This window comes from Hyperolius riggenbachi, chromosome 10, assembly GCF_040937935.1.
Source record: "Hyperolius riggenbachi isolate aHypRig1 chromosome 10, aHypRig1.pri, whole genome shotgun sequence".
Classification (NCBI taxonomy): domain Eukaryota; kingdom Metazoa; phylum Chordata; class Amphibia; order Anura; family Hyperoliidae; genus Hyperolius; species Hyperolius riggenbachi.
Window position 1 is genome coordinate 134,483,641 of NC_090655.1, and position 19,324 is coordinate 134,502,964.

General features: G+C 44.6%; 1 protein-coding gene across 2 annotated transcripts in view; it reads right to left on the bottom strand.

Moving 5' to 3' along the window:
* Positions 1 to 19,324, bottom strand: part of CDH23 (cadherin related 23) — a 1,682,716-nt gene that overhangs the window by 500,440 nt on the left and 1,162,952 nt on the right. For both annotated transcript variants that reach the window (XM_068258239.1, XM_068258233.1), the window contains exons 26-27: positions 15,482 to 15,595; positions 3,088 to 3,236 (exon numbers count right to left, since the gene is read on the bottom strand). In XM_068258239.1, the coding sequence (XP_068114340.1) occupies positions 3,088 to 3,236; positions 15,482 to 15,595 (263 nt within the window). The remainder of the gene's footprint in view (positions 1 to 3,087; positions 3,237 to 15,481; positions 15,596 to 19,324) is intronic.

Below are 19,324 nucleotides of genomic sequence, written 5' to 3' on the forward strand. Positions count from 1 at the left end.
GACGAGACGGAGGTAAGTTCCGCCCGCCGCTGCCAGCCACCCGGACATTTGAGGGGAGAGCGAGGGAGGGAGAGCAGCTCTTCCTCTTCTCTGCGCTGCTCCCCTCCTGCTGGGGAGGGGGACACCTGACCTGGCTACCTACTCTGGGCACATATACCCCTGCCTACATATATTGGGCACATATACCCCTAACTACATATACTGGGCATATACCCCTGGCTACCTACTCTGGGCACATATACCCCTGGCTACCTACTCTGGGCACATATACCCCTGGCTACCTACTCTGGGCACATATACCCCTGGCTACATATACTGGGCATATACCCCTGGCTACCTACTCTGGGCACATATACCCCTGGCTACCTACTCTGGGCACATATACCCCTGGCTACCTACTCTGGGCACATATACCCCTGGCTACCTACTCTAGGAACATATACCCCTGGCTACCTACTCTGGGCACATATACCCCTGGCTACCTACTCTGGGCACATATACCCCTGCCTACATATACTGGGCACATATACTCCTAACTACATATACTGGGCATATACCCCTGGCTACCTACTCTGGGCACATATACCCCTGGCTACCTACTCTGGGCACATATACCCCTGGCTACCTACTCTGGGCACATATACCCCTGCCTACATATACTGGGCACATATACTCCTAACTACATATACTGGGCATATACCCCTGGCTACCTACTCTGGGCACATACAGTATACCCCTGGCTACCTACTCTGGGCACATATACCCCTGCCTACATATATTGGGCACATATAAACCTAACTACATAAACTGGGCATATACCCCTGGCTACCTACTCTGGGCACATATACCCCTGGCTACCTACTCTGGGCACATATACCCCTGCTTACATATACTGGGCACATATACCCCTAACTACATATACTGGGTACATATACCCCTGGCTACATATACTGGGCATATATACCCCTGGCTACATATATACTGGGCACATATACCCCTGGCTACATATACTGGGCATATATACCCCTGGATACATATACTGGGCACATATACCCCTGACTATATATACTGGGCACTTATTATACCCCTGGCTACATATACTGGGCACATATAACCATGACTACATATACTGGGCACATATACCCCTGGCTACATATACTGGGCACATATACCCCTGGGTATATATACTGGGAACATATACCCCTGACTATATATACTGGGCACATATACCCCTGGCTACATATACTGGGCACATATACCTCTGGCTACATATACTGGGGACACATACCCCTGCCTACATATACTGGGCACATATACCCCTGGCTACCTGTTCTGTGGACATCTCTACCCCTGGCTACCTGTTCTGGGGACATCTATACTGCTGGCCACCTATTCTGGGGACACCTATAGACCTAAGGCTACCTATTTTTGGGGAAGCACTGCTGTCAGATTGAGTGTATTTTGGGGAACTGCTGCCAGGTGAGAGGTGTCTACCATATTAAGGGGGCATTCTGCCTATTTATGTGAAATGCTGTCTATTTATGTGCCTCATGACTGCTGAATTTGTCTTGTTGGGGGCCTCATGGTTACTGAATTTGTCTTGTTGGGGGCCTCATGATTTGTTGGGGGCCTCAAGATCGCTGAATTTGTCTTGTTAGGGGCCTCATGATTGCTGAATTTGTCTTGTTAGGGGCCTCATGATTGCTGAATTTGTCTTGTTGGGGACCTCATGATTGCTGAGTTGGTCATGTTGGGGGCCTCATGATTGCTGAGTTGGTCATGTTGGGGGCCTCATGTTTGCTCATGATTGCGGAATTTGTCTTGATGGGGGGGGGGCTCATGATTGCTGAATTTGTCTTGGAACATGCTGGAAGGTACATACTGAGGGAGGGTGGGTGAGCGTGAGCCTGCTAACCATGTACATTTGAAGGGGCGTGACCAAATGTGGAGCACCCATAACCACGCCCACATTTGGTCACGACCCTTCACCTTAGGGGGCGCATTAATAGTCTTTGTCCCCGGGCGCTGAAAACCCTAGCTACGCCTCTGATCCAGGGCCTAGTTTATTCAGGGATTTAAATGTCAGTAGGCCGAACTTGAATACCCTACATTCTATAGGTACCCAGTGAAGGGAGTGCAGGACTGGCGTTATGTGGCAGTGATGGGATTGGTTGGTTAGCAGTCTGGCAGCAGTATTATGTATCAGCTGTAGGCGGTACAAGACCTTTTTTGGAAGGCCAGTGTAGAGAGCATTACAGTAGTCCAGTCGGGATGTGATGAATGCATGGACTAAGGTTGGCAGATCTTCTGGGGGGATGAGGTGCTTGATTTTTGCAATGTTCTTCAGGTGAAAATAGGATGATTTCACCACAGCAGAGATTTGAGTTCTGAAGTTTAAATCCCCATCAATTAGAACTCCCAGGCTACGCACATGATCGGAGCTGTGTAGATCCGTGCCTCCTATTCCCAGTGGTGAAGACTGCAAGTTAAGTTGTTTTGTTATCATGCTCTGCCCTCCAATCAGAAGGACTTCAGTTTTGTCTGCATTTACAAATGTATGCACAATATTTATTAAAGATCTGCTGTAGTCCTAAATTAAGGCTATAACTCAAGAGCTACAGCAAGAAGGTCTAGAAACTGTCCTAGATTACTAGTGTCCATGAAGTCATGATCGGGTGATGGACAATAGCATTTATGTATAAATTATGCAAATATGACTTGGAATCACTATGCAACAACTTTTATACACCATATCAGACATAAGCCAATAACACCCAGTGCGTCATATTTCTGTAACATATAACTCCGGAGGACGACATGATAATCGTACATTTTTACCACACATTAAATGTAAAGATTCTATGAAATACAGGATGTTGCCTACAACTACTATTTACTAATGCCTACCTAAATATTCTTAACAAAACTCCTATCTGTGCACTAAATGAACTTATTTTAATATTGGCACTGGAAGCCGGCTTTCAATGCATAACAGTCACCAAAACGTATTGGCATCCAAATGATAAAAAACTGCTGGCTCCAAGAATAATATCTAAATACATTTTTTCATAATAGTTCCTCGTGTACCTGCACAATATTGCTGGATTCTGGAATATTCTCAGGAACAGTGGCCTCATAACTGCTCTTCATAAAGATTGGCTTGTTATCGTTGATGTCCAACACGGTCACCAGGACTTTTGCTGTGCCTGTTTTGCGATTTCCTGCTGGTCCATTGTCTGTCAAGTAAATTAAGCAGATTAACCACTTTCGGCTATGTTACATTATTAACACATGACCAGAGACTATATTATAACCATTTTGATGTACATATATGTTTTTGGCTACAACTATTCAGGTGCTCTGGAAGTGTGCCCATCGCATGTTGGCAAGTGGCTGACTGTTACCAGATTTAAATTGTAAGCTATTTAGCATTTTCCTTGACTAAGTAATGCCTAGGACATTCCAAGACATTTAAATATTTTTTACATGTTTAAATAAAAATAAATCACCTTGCTCTTGGTGTGCCGACATTGGGCATGATTCACAAAGCTTTTCCCCCAATTTTACCTTATCTACGTTACTTTTTTAAGCTCCCAAAGAGCAAAAATATAATATAATTAAAGCGGTATAAAACCCTGACATAATATTCAATAAAAACATGTTTTCCTACTTTTTATAGGCCATACGGTTATCATATTTGCATTTGTGCATAAGTATTATTCATTAGGAAACTATACGTTCCCAAAAGTACAGTTTTTTGCTTTGTGAGCCGACTTTGCATTTTATTAATAACTGGTTTTATTCATTATGTATTGAAGGCAGAAATGCTTTAACCACTTAAGGACTGCAGTCATAAAACCCCTTAAGGACCAGAGCCTTTTTTTCCATTCGGACCACTGCAGCTTTCACGGTTTATTGCTCAGTCATACAACCTACCACCTAAATGAATTCTACCTCCTTTTCTTGTCACTAATACAGCTTTCTTTCGGTGCTATTTGATTGCTGCTGCGAGTTTTAGTTTTTATTATATTCATCAAAAAAGACATGAATTTTGTCAAAAAAATGACTTTTTTAACTTTCTGTGCTGACAGTTTTCAAATAAAGTAAAATTTCCTATACATTTGAGCGCGAAAGTTATTCTGCTACATGTCTTTGATAAAAAAAAACCCATTCAGTGTATATTTATTGGATTGGGTAAAAGTTATAGCGTTTACAAACTATGGTGCAAAAAGTGAATTTTCCCATTTTCAAGCATCTCTGACTTTTCTGCGCACCTGTCAGGTTTCATGAGGGGCTAAAATTCCAGGATAGTACAAATACCCCCCAAATGACCCCATTTTGGAAAGAAGACATCCCAAAGTATTCAGTGAGAGGCATGGTGAGTTCATAGAAGATTTTATTTTTTGTCACAAGTTAGCGGAAAATGACACTTTGTAACAAAAAAAAAAAAAAAAAAAGTTTCCATTTCTTCTAACTTGCGACAAAAAAAAATGAAATCTGCCACGGACTCACTATGCTCCTCTCTGAATACCTTGAAGTGTCTACTTTCCAAAATGGGGTCATTTGTGGGGTGTGTTCACTGTCCTGGCATTTTGGGGGGTGCCTAATTGTAAGCACCCCTGTAAAGCCTAAAGATGCTCATTGGACTTTGGGCCCCTTAGCGCAGTTAGGCTGCAAAAAAGTGCCACACATGTGGTATTGCCGTACTCAGGAGAAGTAGTATAATGTGTTTTGGGGTGTATTTTTACACATACCCATGCTGGGTGGGAGAAATATCTCCGTAAATGACAATTGTTTTCTTTTTTTAACACACAATTGTCAATTTATAGAGATATTTCTCCCACTCAGCATGGGTATGTGGAAAAATACACCCCAAAACACATTATACTACTTCTCCTGAGTACGGCGATACCACATGTGTGGCACTTTTTTGCACCCTAACTGCGCTAAGGGGCCTAAAGTCCAATGAGTACCTTTAGGATTTCACAGGTCATTTTGAGAAATTTCGTTTCAAGACTGCTCCTCACGGTTTAGGGCCCCTAAAATGCCAGGACAGTATAGGAATCCCACAAATTACCCCATTTTAGAAGGAAGACACCCCAAGGTATTCCATTAGGAGGATGGTGAGTTCATAGAAGATTTTTTTTTTTTTGTCACAAGTTAGCGGAAATTGATTTTAATTGTTTTTTTTCACAAAGTGTCATTTTCTGCTAACTTGTGACAAAAATAAAATCTTCTATGAACTCACCATACTCCTAACGGAATACCTTGGGGTGTCTTCTTTCTAAAATGGGGTCATTTGTGGGGTTCCTATACTGCCCTGGCATTTTAGGGGCCCTAAACCGTGAGGAGTAGTCTTGAAACCAAATGTCGCAAAATGACCTGTGAAATCCTAAAGGTACTCATTGGACTTTGGGCCCCTTAGCGCACTTAGGGTGCAAGAAAGTGCCACACATGTGGTACCGCCGTACTCAGGAGAAGTAGTATAATGTGTTTTGGGGTGTATTTTTACACATACAGATGCTAGGTGGGAGAAATATCTCTGTAAATGACAATTATTTGATTTTTTTTACACACAATTGTCCATTTACAGAGAGATTTCTCCCACCCAGCATGGGTATGTATAAAAATACACCTCAAAACACATTATACTACTTCTTCTGAGTACGGCGATACCACATGTGTGACACTTTTTTGCAACCTAGGTGCGCTAAGGGGCCTAACGTCCTATTCACAGGTCATTTTGAGGCATTTGGATTCTAGACTACTCCTCACGGTTTAGGGCCCCTAAAATGCCAGGGCAGTATAGGAACCCCACAAGTGACCCCATTTTAGAATGAAGACACCCCAAGGTATTCCGTTAGGGGTATGGTGAGTTCATAGAAGATTTTTTTTTTGTCACAAGTTAGCGGAAAATGACACTTTGTGAAAAAAAACAATAAAAATCCAATTTCCGCTAACTTGTGACAAAAAATAAAATCTTCTATGAACTCATCATACTCCTAACGGAATACCTTGGGGTGTCTTCTTTCTAGAATGGGGTCATTTGTGGGGTTCCAATACTGCCCTGGCATTTTAGGGGCCCTAAACCGTGAGTAGTCGTCTTGAACCCAAATGTCTCAAAATGACCTGTGAAATCCTAAAGGTACTCATTGGACTTTGGGCCCCTTAGCACAGTTAGGCTGCAAAAAAGTGTCACACATGTGGTATCGCCGTACTCAGAAGAAGTAGTATAATGTGTTTTGTGGTGTATTTTTACATATAACCATGCTGGGTGGGAGAAATATCTCTGTAAATGACACATTTTTGATTTTTTTTACACACAATTGTCCATTTACAGAGAGATTTCTCCCACCCAGCATGGGTATGTGTAAAAATACACCACAAAACACATTATACTACTTCTCCTGAGTATGGCGATACTACATGTGTGACACTTTTTTGCAGCCTAGGTGCGCTAAGGGGCCCAACGTCCTATTCACAGGTCATTTTGAGGCATTTGTTTTCTAGACTACTCCCCACGGTTTAGGGCCCCTAAAATGCCAGGGCAGTATAGGAACCCCACAAGTGACCCCATTTTAGAAAGACGACACCCCAAGGTATTCCGTTAGGGGTATGGTGAGTTCATAGAAGATTTTATTTTTTGTCACAAGTTAGTGAAAAATGACACTTTGTGAAAAAAAACAATAAAAATCCAATTTCCGCTAACTTGTGACAAAAAATAAAATCTTCTATGAACTCATCATACACCTAACAGAATACCTTGGGGTGTCTTCTTTCTAAAATGGGGTCACTTGTGGGGTTCCTATACTGCCCTGGCATTTTACGGGCCCAAAACTGTGAGTAGTCTGGAAACCAAATTTCTCAAAATGACTGTTCAGGGGTATAAGCATCTGCAAATTTTGATGACAGGTGGTCTATGAGAGGGCAAATTTTGTGGAAACGGTCATAAGCAGGGTGGCCTCTTAGATGACAGGATGTATTGGGCCTGATCTGATGGATAGGAGTGCTAGGGGGGTGACAGGAGGTGATTGATGGGTGTCTCAGGGGGCGGTTAGAGGGGAAAATAGATGCAATCAATGCACTGGGGAGGTGATCGGAAGGGGGTCTGAGGGGGATCTGAGGGTTTGGCCGAGTGATCAGGAGCCCACACGGGGCAAATTAGGGCCTGATCTGATGGGTAGGTGTGCTAGGGGGTGACAGGAGGTGATTTATGGGTGTCTCAAGGTGTGATTAGAGGGGGGAAATAGATGCAAGCAATGCACTAGCGAGGTGATCAGGGCTGGGGTCTGAGGGCGTTCTGAGGTGTGGGCGGGTGATTGGGTGCCCGCAAGGGGCAGATTAGGGTCTAATCTGATGGGTAACAGTGACAGGTGGTGATAGGGGGTGATTGATGGGTAATTAGTGGGTGTTTAGAGGAGAGAAGAGATGTAAACACTGCACTTGGGAGGTGATCTGATGTCGGATCTGCGGGCGATCTATTGGTGTGGGTGGGTGATCAGATTGCCCGCAAGGGGCAGGTTAGGGGCTGATTGATGGGTGGCAGTGACAGGGGGTGATTGATGGGTGGCAGTGACAGGGGGTGATTGATGGGTGATTGACAGGTGATCAGTGGGTTATTACAGGGAATAACAGATGTAAATATTGCACTGGCGAATTGATAAGGGGGGGGTCTGAGGGCAATCTGAGCGTGTGGGCGGGTGATTGGGTGCCCGCAAGGGGCAGATTAGGGTCTAATCTGATGGGTAACAGTGACAGGTGGTGATAGGGGGTGATTGATGGGTAATTAGTGGGTGTTTAGAGGAGAGAATAGATGTAAACGATGGATTTGGGAGGTGATCTGATGTCGGATCTGCGGGCGATCTATTGGTGTGGGTGGGTGATCAGATTGCCCGCAAGGGGCAGGTTAGGGGCTGATTGATGGGTGGCAGTGACAGGGGGTGATTGATGGGTGGCAGTGACAGGGGGTGATTGACAGGTGATCAGTGGGTTATTACAGGGAAGAACGGATGTAAATAATGCACTGGCGAATCGATAAGGGGGGGGGGGTTGAGGGCAATCTGAGTGTGTGGGCGGGCGATTGGGTGCCCGCAAGGGTCTAATCTGATGGGTAACAGTGACAGGTGGTGATAGGGGGTGATTGATGGGTAATTAGTGGGTGTTTAGAGGAGAGAATAGATGTAAACGATGGATTTGGGAGGTGATCTGATGTCGGATCTGCGGGCGATCTATTGGTGTGGGTGGGTGATCAGATTGCCCGCAAGGGGCAGGTTAGGGGCTGATTGATGGGTGGCAGTGACAGGGGGTGATTGATGGGTGGCAGTGACAGGGGGTGATTGACAGGTGATCAGTGGGTTATTACAGGGAAGAACGGATGTAAATAATGCACTGGCGAATCGATAAGGGGGGGGGGTTGAGGGCAATCTGAGTGTGTGGGCGGGCGATTGGGTGCCCGCAAGGGTCTAATCTGATGGGTAACAGTGACAGGTGGTGATAGGGGGTGATTGATGGGTGATTGATGGGTAATTAGTGGGTGTTTAGAGGAGAGAATAGATGTAAACGATGGATTTGGGAGGTGATCTGATGTCGGATCTGCGGGCGATCTATTGGTGTGGGTGGGTGATCAGATTGCCTGCAAGGGGCAGGTTAGGGGCTGATTGATGGGTGGCAGTGACAGGGGGTGATTGACGGGTGATTGACAGGTGATTGACAGGTGATTGACAGGTGATTGACAGTTGATCAGGGGGGATAGATGCATACAGTACGCAGGGGGGGGGAGGGTCTGGGGGGGTCTGGGGAGAATCTGAGGGGTGGGGGGGTGATCAGGAGGGAGCAGGGGGCAGTTTAGGGACTAAAAAAAAAAATAGCGTTGACAGATAGTGACAGGGAGTGATTGATGGGTGATTAGGGGGGTGATTGTGTGCAAATGGTGGTCTGGGGGGTGGGCAGGGGGGGGTCTGAGGGGTACTGTGGGCGATCAGGGGGCAGGGGGGGGCAGATCAGTGTGTTTGGGTGCAGACTAGGGTGGCTGCAGCCTGCCCTGGTGGTCCCTCGGACACTGGGACCACCAGGGCAGGAGGCAGCCTGTATAATACACTTTGTATACATTAGAAAGTGTATTATACACTTTGTAGCGGCGATCGCGGGGTTAACAACCCGCCGGCGCTTCCGATTGGCCGGCGGGTTGACGTCGCGGGTGGGCGGAGCCTATTGCCGGTGGATGCGCGCGCATCCCAGCGCGCGATCCCCGGCCAGAGAGTGCCCCAGGACCTGACGCCAATCTGCGTTACGTGGTCCTGGGGCTGCCACTTTGCCGCCGCCAATATGAAGTAGGCGGTCGGCAAGTGGTTAAAGGATACCCCAACTGAAATGTGACATAATGAGATAGACATGTGTATGTACAGTGCCTAGCACACAGATAACTATGCTGTGTTCCTTTTTTTCTTTCTCTGCCTGAAAGAGTTAAATATCAGGTATGTAAGTGGCTGACTCAGTCCTGACTCAGACAGGAAGTGACTACAGTGTGACCCTCACTGATAAGAAATTCCAACTATAAAACACTTTCCTAGCAGAAAATGGCTTCTGAGAGCAAGAAAGAGGTAAAAAAGAGCAAGAAAGAGGTAAAAAAGGGGAATTTCTTATCAGTGAGGGGTCACACTGTAGTCACTTCCTGTCTAAATCAGGACTGAGTCAGCCACTTACATACCTGATATTTAACTCTTTCAGGCAGAGAAAGAAAAAAAGGAACACAGCATAGTTATTTGTGTGCTAGGCACTGTACATACACATGTCTATCTCATTATGTCACATTTCAGTTGTGGTATCCTTTAAGTCTCCGTCTGTGTCCAGCAGCTTCTCCACAGTCAGAGAATGTGTCACATTCCTCACTTGATACAATAAGGTAAACTCAAGATAAAATAATCTATACTTCGGATGCGTCCACATTTTGCTGCACTGAACTTTCCAGCCCTGTGTGTAACCCTTTGAATGCTGGTCTAGTAAAAAAAATGCTGGTTGAATATAATATGCTGTAAATAATTTTTTAGAGCAAAGAAGACATGCTGGGTTTTATTCCGCTTTAAGGTAAGAAAATGAATATTGAAATGAAGTTAATCATTTTTGTTTAGGCGATAAGTAAGTCATTTATGGGAAGTTTTGTGAATATAGCTTATTGTGTTTGAAATACCATGCCTCAAAGGCAAAGTGGGATGACACCAAATTTTGTTTTGATTTGATTTACCCCCTCCCATTATTCTTGAAAGCAGCCACACTTTACAGAAAAATTAGGTCTTATGTAAAGCTATGTACCCACGTCACAATTTTCTCAAAGATTTTCCAAACGACAGATGATTTTTGGAGCACCGATCAGACGTGCCGCAATAACTGTCGTCAAAGTAGATCGGATCACTAAGATCCCCGACGGTCTTATAGAATGTTCCAGGTATACAGAGTAAATATTTACCAAATGTGGTCCAAGGAAGTCATCCACTGAGTGAGTGACTAGGCAATTCATGTGTAAGGCTTACTGATGCGCATGGGGAGCGAAGGCTAGGCCATTTGGTCCAAACCTACAAAACAGTTATTGTAGCAAAACTGCTTAAAAACCTCCACATTGACCACGAGTGGAAGGCATCAGAAATAACACATGGCCACATTGAAAAAGACTAGTCCACTGCCAAAAGTACTTACAATAGGAATGTTAGCAACAGAAGTGGACTTTGGAGAAATGGAAGGAGGTGGCTTGAGCCCATGACTTAAATGTTATTTGGCTTCCATAGTCTCCAGATCCTAATTTCATTGAGCATCTATTGAACAAGTTTAAAAATGTGTCTAATCAGCGAGGTTCCAACTCAAAACGTAAAAGAATTAAAGGATATGCTACTAATATCTTGGTGGTAAATGCTGCAATATTGCAGGATTTTTTGGAGTCCATACACATTGCTGTTACAGTGTAACAAAGCGGACATGCACCAAATTAGGCATGTGGCTGTAAAGTATTAGGTGTCCTAACTAATGAAAAAAAAATATGCCTTATTCACTTGGTTACTGAACACATACCCTCTTTCCCTGAAATTAAGACATCCACTGAAAGTAAGCCCTAGCAGGAATTTCGAGCATGCTTGAAATATAAGTCCTACCCGGAAAGTATGCCCTAGCTGCAGGAAGAGGAAAAAGTATGGCAACTTGTGTTTCTACTGGAGCCAATGGTCTCACGGGCAGGACCAAGGTTCCATCATTGGGACAATCACTGCACTCGCTGCTACTCGGCCCAATAACACAGCCATGATCCCATCTACAAGATCATCGGCTGCAGTATACACACAAGTTGCCATACTTCTTCACCATAGGCTGAAGATCGGGGACACAGCGGCATGGAGCTGGGAGTGAAGAAGAGGATTAGGGGGACATCACAGGACATTGGGGACAGTGTGACATGGAGCTAGGGCAGGGGTCGAGTCCTGCGTGAACGCGGGGGGACGGCGTCCACCCACTTTTTTTGGACAGTGGACGCCGTCCCCCCTAGCACCCTGGAGGGGAGCAGCACAGCAGAGAGGAGCATTGTGCGCAGCGTGGGGAGGGGCGGACGTTCCCCCCCCCCCTCCCTCACCTTGGGGCTCCTCTCCGTGGCTCTCCCCTCCATAAAGAATGCGGCGGCGGTGGCTGGCGGCGGTGACTGGCAGCGGCATCAGTGGGCGGGACTTACCTCCTCCAGTGTTCCGGGTTGACGCTGTTCGTGCAGCTACTCTGGTCTTCACTAGACCAGAGTAGCTGCACGAACAGCGTCCACTTGCCGGAACGCTGGAGGAGGTAAGTCCCGCCCACTGATGCCGCTGCCAGTCACCGCCGCCAGCCACTGCCGCCGCATTCTTTATGGAGGGGAGAGCCACGGAGAGGAGCCCAAAGGTGAGGGGGGGGGGGGGGAACGTCCGCCCTTCCCCACGCTACGCACAATGCTCCTCTCTGCTGTGCTGCTCCCCTCCAGCTGGGGGGGACACCTATTCACCTGGCTACATATACTTGGGCCACTATACACCTGGCTACATATACTGGGGCCACTATACACCTGGCTACATATACTGTGGCCACTATACACCTGGCTACATATACTGGGGCCACTATACACCTGGCTACATATACTGGGGCCACTATACACCTGGCTACATATACTGGGGCCACTATACACCTGGCTACATATACTGGGGCCACTATACACCTGGCTACATATACTGGGGCCACTATACACCTGGCTACATATACTGGGGCCACTATACACCTGGCTACATATACTGGGGCCACTATACCCCTGCTTACATATACTGGGCACATACACACCTGGCTACATATACTGGGCACATATACACCTGGCTACATATACTGGGGACACCTATACACCTGACTACATATACTGGGGCCACTATACACCTGGCTACATATACTGGGGCCACTATACACCTGGCTACATATACTGGGGCCACTATACACCTGGCTACATATACTGGGGCCACTATACACCTGGCTACATATACTGGGGCCACTATACACCTGGCTACATATACTGAGCACATATACCCCTGGCTACATATACTGGGCACATATATACCTGGCTACATATACTGGGCACATATACACCTGGCTACATATACTGGGGACACCTATACACCTGGCTATACTGGGGACACCTATAGACCTGGCTATACTGGGGGCACCTATACACCTGGCTATACTGGGGACACCTGGCTATATAGACCTGGCTACCTATTTTGGGGACATCTATACACTTGGCCACCTATTCTGGGAATATCTATACACCTGACCACCTATTCTAAGGACATCTATACACCTGGCTACCTATTCTGGTGACATCTCTACATCTGGCCACCTATTCTGGGGACAACTATACACATGGCTAATTATACTGGGGACACCTATAGACCTGGCTAGCTATACTGGGGGTACCTATTTTGGGAGAACTGCTGTCAGATCTGTATTTTTGGGGAACCGCTGATGCCAGATTACGTGTATTTTGGGGAACCGCTGCCAGATTGTGTATGTTGGGGGACCACTACTGCCAGATTACATGTATTTTGGGTGTTACGTGTATTTTGGATGATCCACTGCTAGGTTTCACGTATTTTGGGGAACTGCTTCCAGATTATGTGTATGTTGGGGGAACTGCTGCTGCCAGATTGTCTATTTTGGGGGAACCACTGCCATATTATCTGTATTTTGGAGGAACCTCTGCCAGATTATGTGTATTTTTGGTGAAATGCTGTCAGATTACATCTACTTTTGGGGGATACACTACGACAGAGCTAAAACTTCCCCTGGCAGACCTTTTATACCACTGCTAAGGCCATGTATATTTGGCCCCACCCATGACCACGCCCACACTATGCTTGACCATGCCCATCTTTGGCGCGCCACGCGCGGCGCAGAGATTTTTAGGGTGAGTCCACTCACTTCTTTTTCCAGGACTAGACCCCTGGAGCTAGGAGTAAGAGTAGGATGCAGGGGAACATTGGAGGACATCAGGAGGACAGAGGGTTACATGGGGCACAGTAGTTTATGGGATAGAGGAAAACACAGGTACAGAGGGGGACACCAGGAGGGCACTAATGGTACAAGGGGGACACAAAGGCACACAAACGGTGGATCCAGCAGAGAAAGAGGTGGCACAGAGGGGAAAGCAGGTAGAGACACAGCACAGGAACTTGTGTGTTCATACATATATAAGACATCCACTGAAAATAAGTCCTAGCATGACATTTGGAACAAAATAATAGAAGACATTCTCTTATTTTCAGGGAAACACAGTATTTCCCTTAGCTGCACGCTACAATTAATTTGTCCTTAGGTTTTTGCTGTTATTTGTAATATGTAAATTCTCCATTTATCTAGTTACAGTTTTGACAGGCATTGTGTGTAACGAAAAATCCGCAATGCCGGATGGATTGCGGAAATATGGTCGCATCCAATCCGGCAAGCGGACTTTCCAACGCGGGATGCGGAAATTCGTCCGCATCCGCTGCGCAAACCTGTCCGAGCACTCTGCTCCAAACTCACCAGCATGCTGTTTACCAGGGCTCTGCCATCTTGCCTCTAGGGGGCGGGCGCGCACGACAGACACACCTTTATACTCTTAGAAAGCGTGTCAGCTGACCTGGAGATCAGCTGACATTTTAGCCTGCTCTGATTGGTTGCTGCCTGGGGTGGAGACTTCTCTCCCAGGCAGTATATAAGGAAGTGCTTTTCAGTCACACTTAGTCTGTGTTTGCGATACCCTGTGTCAGCACTCAAACCTAGTCAGCCTTGTCTCTGATATTGTGTTATATATTGGTTTATCGCCAATATATACGCATATTATAATGTTTGATTTATCGTGTATGATTCTGTGCCTGTCTTGACTACTCTTCTGCTTCCTGATTCTGTACTTCGCCAGCCCGTACAGTTATCGACTATTGGCTTGGTTTCCGACTATTCTCTTGTCTCACGTTTCTGTACTGCTGCCGCCTGATCTGTTTCCGAACCTTATTTTGTCTGACCTTTCTCCCTTCAGTGGAATGTCTCCCACTGTAGGGTTCTAACAGAGGCTTGCCTCTTTGAGACGACCGCCACTAGCAAACCCTTGCTGCTAGAGGCCGAGACTCCTCCACTCCGTCCTTTGGAGGATCTCACACACAGGGTTCCCATTCAGAGGTAACCACACCTCTGAGGATTTATGGTGTGGTTGTTATTTCCACAGACTTGAATTTACACTATATATTATCATTGTTGTCTGCTGTTCCAGCTTGCTGGAGGTTGTATCTCTGTGCCCTATAGAGATACTCTATTGTACCAAGTACCCTCTTGCATACGATTGGATCGTGTCACGCTGTACTTGCATTATTGGTGATTCTGCAGATCACCATATAATCAGGTATAGCATCTGTATTATTGGTGATACTGCAGATCACCAATAATCAGAATAGCGGTGCTTGCTGACACCAATCGTTACATCGTGTCAAAAAAATGCTGCATCTTTTAGCTGAAAAATAAGTTTCTGAAAGCACGAAGTAGCAATTCAACTTACAGATACTTTTCCCACCCAGATAGATTTCTTAACCATGTCATTTTATGCCTAGATGGTGACATTCAGAAGCTGTTTTTCCTGACATATAATTATATGATTCAACATCTACCACATCCCATAGAGCCTGAGGTGTGACATCTAATAACAAAGCCATTAAAGATAGCCATGTTCTTGTTGTGTCCAGTATGTTTTTTTTTTCTAAAAAAGTGTTTTGAAGCAGGAGGGGGGTGTGGCTGGGCTTTCATGCAAACATGTCCAGAAGAATTTTGTGTTGTTAGAGACATCAGACAGTACTACTGAAACTTTAACATCAGTTTAAGCTACAGCAGTGCACCACAAGATTGCTTTAAGGTTTAGCAGGCATTTAGATTTATGCACAAACATTTTCCAAAATCATTTCAATTTACTCACCAATAGCTTCCAACACCAGGGTGTAGAAAGCCATAGTCTCTCGATCAAGGCTCACAACAGTTCTCAGGATTCCATCACGGTATCCAACCATAAACTTCCCATCCTGGTTTCCTCCTAAAAGAAAAATAAAAGTCAAATATATTTCTCTATGAACCAATCAAGTATAAATCATGAAATTTATTTACAATAAAAACATTTTGTAGCAGATTGCCTTTGCGGTACACACAGAAGAATGCATATTGAGCCCGATTCAATTCACTTTTTCTCCTAAGTTTTCTCCTAAGAGATAATTTTTCATCCTTGGAAATTAACAAAGTAGGCAAAAAAAGTACTGTCAAAATTATTGATGTTCTTGCTTGCTGGTGGATTAAAAGGCATTTTATTTATGAGATGTGAAACAAGTGAGAAAATTTAGGAGAATAAGTAAATTGGATCGGGTCCATTGTTCCATGTGTAGCATTCCACTTAAAGTACACCTGAAGTGAAAGGCAGGGGCGTAACAATAGACCCTGCAAAGGATGCAGCTGCAGGGGGGCCCAGAAGATGCAGGGGGCCCCGTGGGGGGTAGAAGTTACTTTTCCTTATCCTAAGAGACTGAAAACTAAGAGCACGCAGAGAAAAAACTTTCTGCACAACTGATCTAATGACTGCATCTGCTCAGCCACTGATAAGGAATCCTAAAAATCCTAAAAATTGACTAACATTGGTTCTCAGTTTACCTTAGCCGAAAGCGAGTTGGGAGGGAGGGGCCCCCATCCGCAATTTTGCAGGGGGGCCCAGTGATTTCTAGTTACGCCCCTGGTGAGAGGGAAATGGAAGCTGCCATATTTATTTCCTTTTTAAACACCACAAATTGTCTGGCAGTCCTGCTGATCCTCTGCCTCCAATACTTAAAGGAATACCTGGGGCTTCTACCAGCCCCATGCAGCCATCCTGTGCCCTCGTAGTCTTTCAATGCTGCTCCAGTCCCCCTCCGCCAGCTAGTTTCATTTTTGCCGACCTCGGGGTACAGACCAGTACAGTACAGACAAAAAGTTTGGAAACACCTTCTCATTCAAAGAGTCTTCCTTATTTTCATGACTATGAACATTGTAGATTCACACTGAAGGCATCCAAACTATGAATTAACACATGTGGAAGTAAAGTGCAAGAGAATGCCAAGAGTGTGCAAAGCAGTAATCAAAGCAAAAGGTGGCTACTTTGAAGAACCTAGAATATGACATATTTTCAGTTGTTTCACACTTTTTGATTATGTACCATACTTCCACATGTGTTCATTCATAGTTTGGATGCCTTCAGTGTGAATCTACAATGTTCATAGTCATGAAAATAAAGAAAACTCTTTGAATGAGAAGGGGTTTCCAAACTTTTAATCTGTATTGTACATAAGTTCAGTCAAAGTAGTTCAGACTAAAAGAGCAAAGACCTTTGATCACTTCATAAATTAAATGCCAAAACAATGACAATATATTTTAACCACTTGACCACTGAGGGGTTTTACCCCTTGAGCACCAGAGCAATTTTCACCTCTTAGCACTCCTTCCATTCATTTGTTTATAACTTTACCATTACTTATCGCAATGAAATGAACTATATCTTGTTTTTTTCACCACCAATTAGGCTTTCTTTAGGTGGGACATTATGCCAAGAATTATTTTATTCTAAATGTGTTTTAATGGGAAAATAGGAAAAATGTGGGGAAAAAAATCAGCTTGACTAGTATCTCTAGATATCCTGGACTCAATTCCAACTAAGGACACTACCTGTATAGATTTTTATCTCCCCTGCAACGTGCACACAGACACATCCTGCTTGCCCTTCCCCCACCACTGTCTGAAGTATACGAACACAGGGAGATATTGCTTGCTTGGCAGTTGGAAAAGCTGTTATTTCCTACAATGCAACGAGGGTCACAGACAGCAAACTGTCAGGGTCTGGAAGCACGAACGCAGGGACACGGGAGGACATGGGGACAGGAGTTATTATATAATATATATATATATATATATATATATATATATATATATATATATATATATATACATACATACATACATACATACACACACACACACACACACACACACACACACACACACACACACACACACACACACACACACACACACACACACACACACACACACACACACACAGTGGCTTGCAAAAGTATTCGGCCCCCTTGAAGTTTTCCATATTTTGTCACATTACTGCCACAAACATGAATCAATTTTATTGGAATTCCAGGTGAAAGACCAATACAAAGCGGTGTACACGTGAGAAGTGGAACGAAAATTATACATGATTCCAAACATTTTTAACAAATCAATAACTGCAAAGTGGGGTGTGCGTAATTATTCAGCCCCCTAAGTCAATACTTTGTAGAATCGCCTTTTATGGCAATAACAGCTGCCAGTCTTTTAGGGTATGTCTCTACCAGCTTTGCACATCTAGAGACTGAAAAAATTGCCCATTCTTCTTTGTAAAACAGCTCCAGGTCAGTCAGATTAGATGGACAGTGTTTGTGAACAGCAGTTTTCAGATCTTTCCACAGATTTTCGATTGTATTTAGATCTGGACTTTGACTGGGCCATTCTAACACTTGTATATGTTTTGTTTTAAACCATTCCATTGTTGCCCTGGCTTTATGTTTAGGATCGTTGTCCTGCTGGAAGGTAAACCTCCGCCACAGTCTCAAGTCTTTTGCAGACTCCAAGAGGTTTTCTTCCAAGATTGCCCTGTATTTGGCTCCATCCATCTTCCCATCAACTCTGACCATCTTCCCTGTCTCTGCTGAAAAGAAGCACCCCCAGAGCATGATGCTGCCACCACCATATTTGACAGTGGAGATGGTGCGTTCAGAGTGATGTGCAGTGTTAGTTTTTCACCACAAAAAGCGTTTTGCATTTTGACCAAAAAGTTCCATTTTGGTCTCATCGGACCAGAGCACCTTCTTCCACATGTTTGCTGTGTCCCCCACATGGCTTGTGGCAAACTGCAAACGGGAATTCTTATGCTTTTTTGTTACAATGGCTTTCTTCTTGCCACTCTTCCATAAACGCCAACTTAGTGCAGTGCACGACTAATAGTTGTCCTATGGACAGATTCCCCCACCTGAGCTGTAGATCTCTGCAGCTCGTCCAGAGTCACCATGGGCCTCGACTGCATTTTTGATCAGCGCTCTCCTTGTTCGGCCTGTGAGTTTAGGTGGATGACCTTGTCTTGGTAGGTTTACAGTTTTGCCATACTCCTTCCATTTCTGAATGATCGCTTGAACATTGCTCTGTAGGAATGTTCAAGGTTTTGGAAATCTTTTTGTAGCCTAAGCCTGCTTTAAATTTCTCAATAACTTTATCCCTGACCTGTCTGTTGTGTTCTTTTGACTTCATGGTGTTGTTGCTCCCAATATTCTCTTAGACAACCTCTGAGGTAGTCACGGAGCAGCTGTATTTGTACTGACATTAGATTACACACAAGTGCACTCTATGTAGTCATTAGCACTCATCAGGCAATGTCTATGGGCAACTGACTGCACTCAGACCAAAAGGGGCTGAATAATTACGCACACCCCACTTTGCAGTTATTTATTTGTAAAAAAATGTTTGGAATCATGTATGATTTTCGTTCCACGTCTCACATGTACACCACTTTGTATTGGTCTTTATAGTATATATATATATATATATATATATATATATATATATATATATATATATATATATATATATATATATATATATATAAAAACACACACATATACACACACACACACTCACTAGTAGACCTAAGCCCATTACAATAACAGGCTCTAAGCCTCCCTCACAACCCACATCCCCTCCCGCC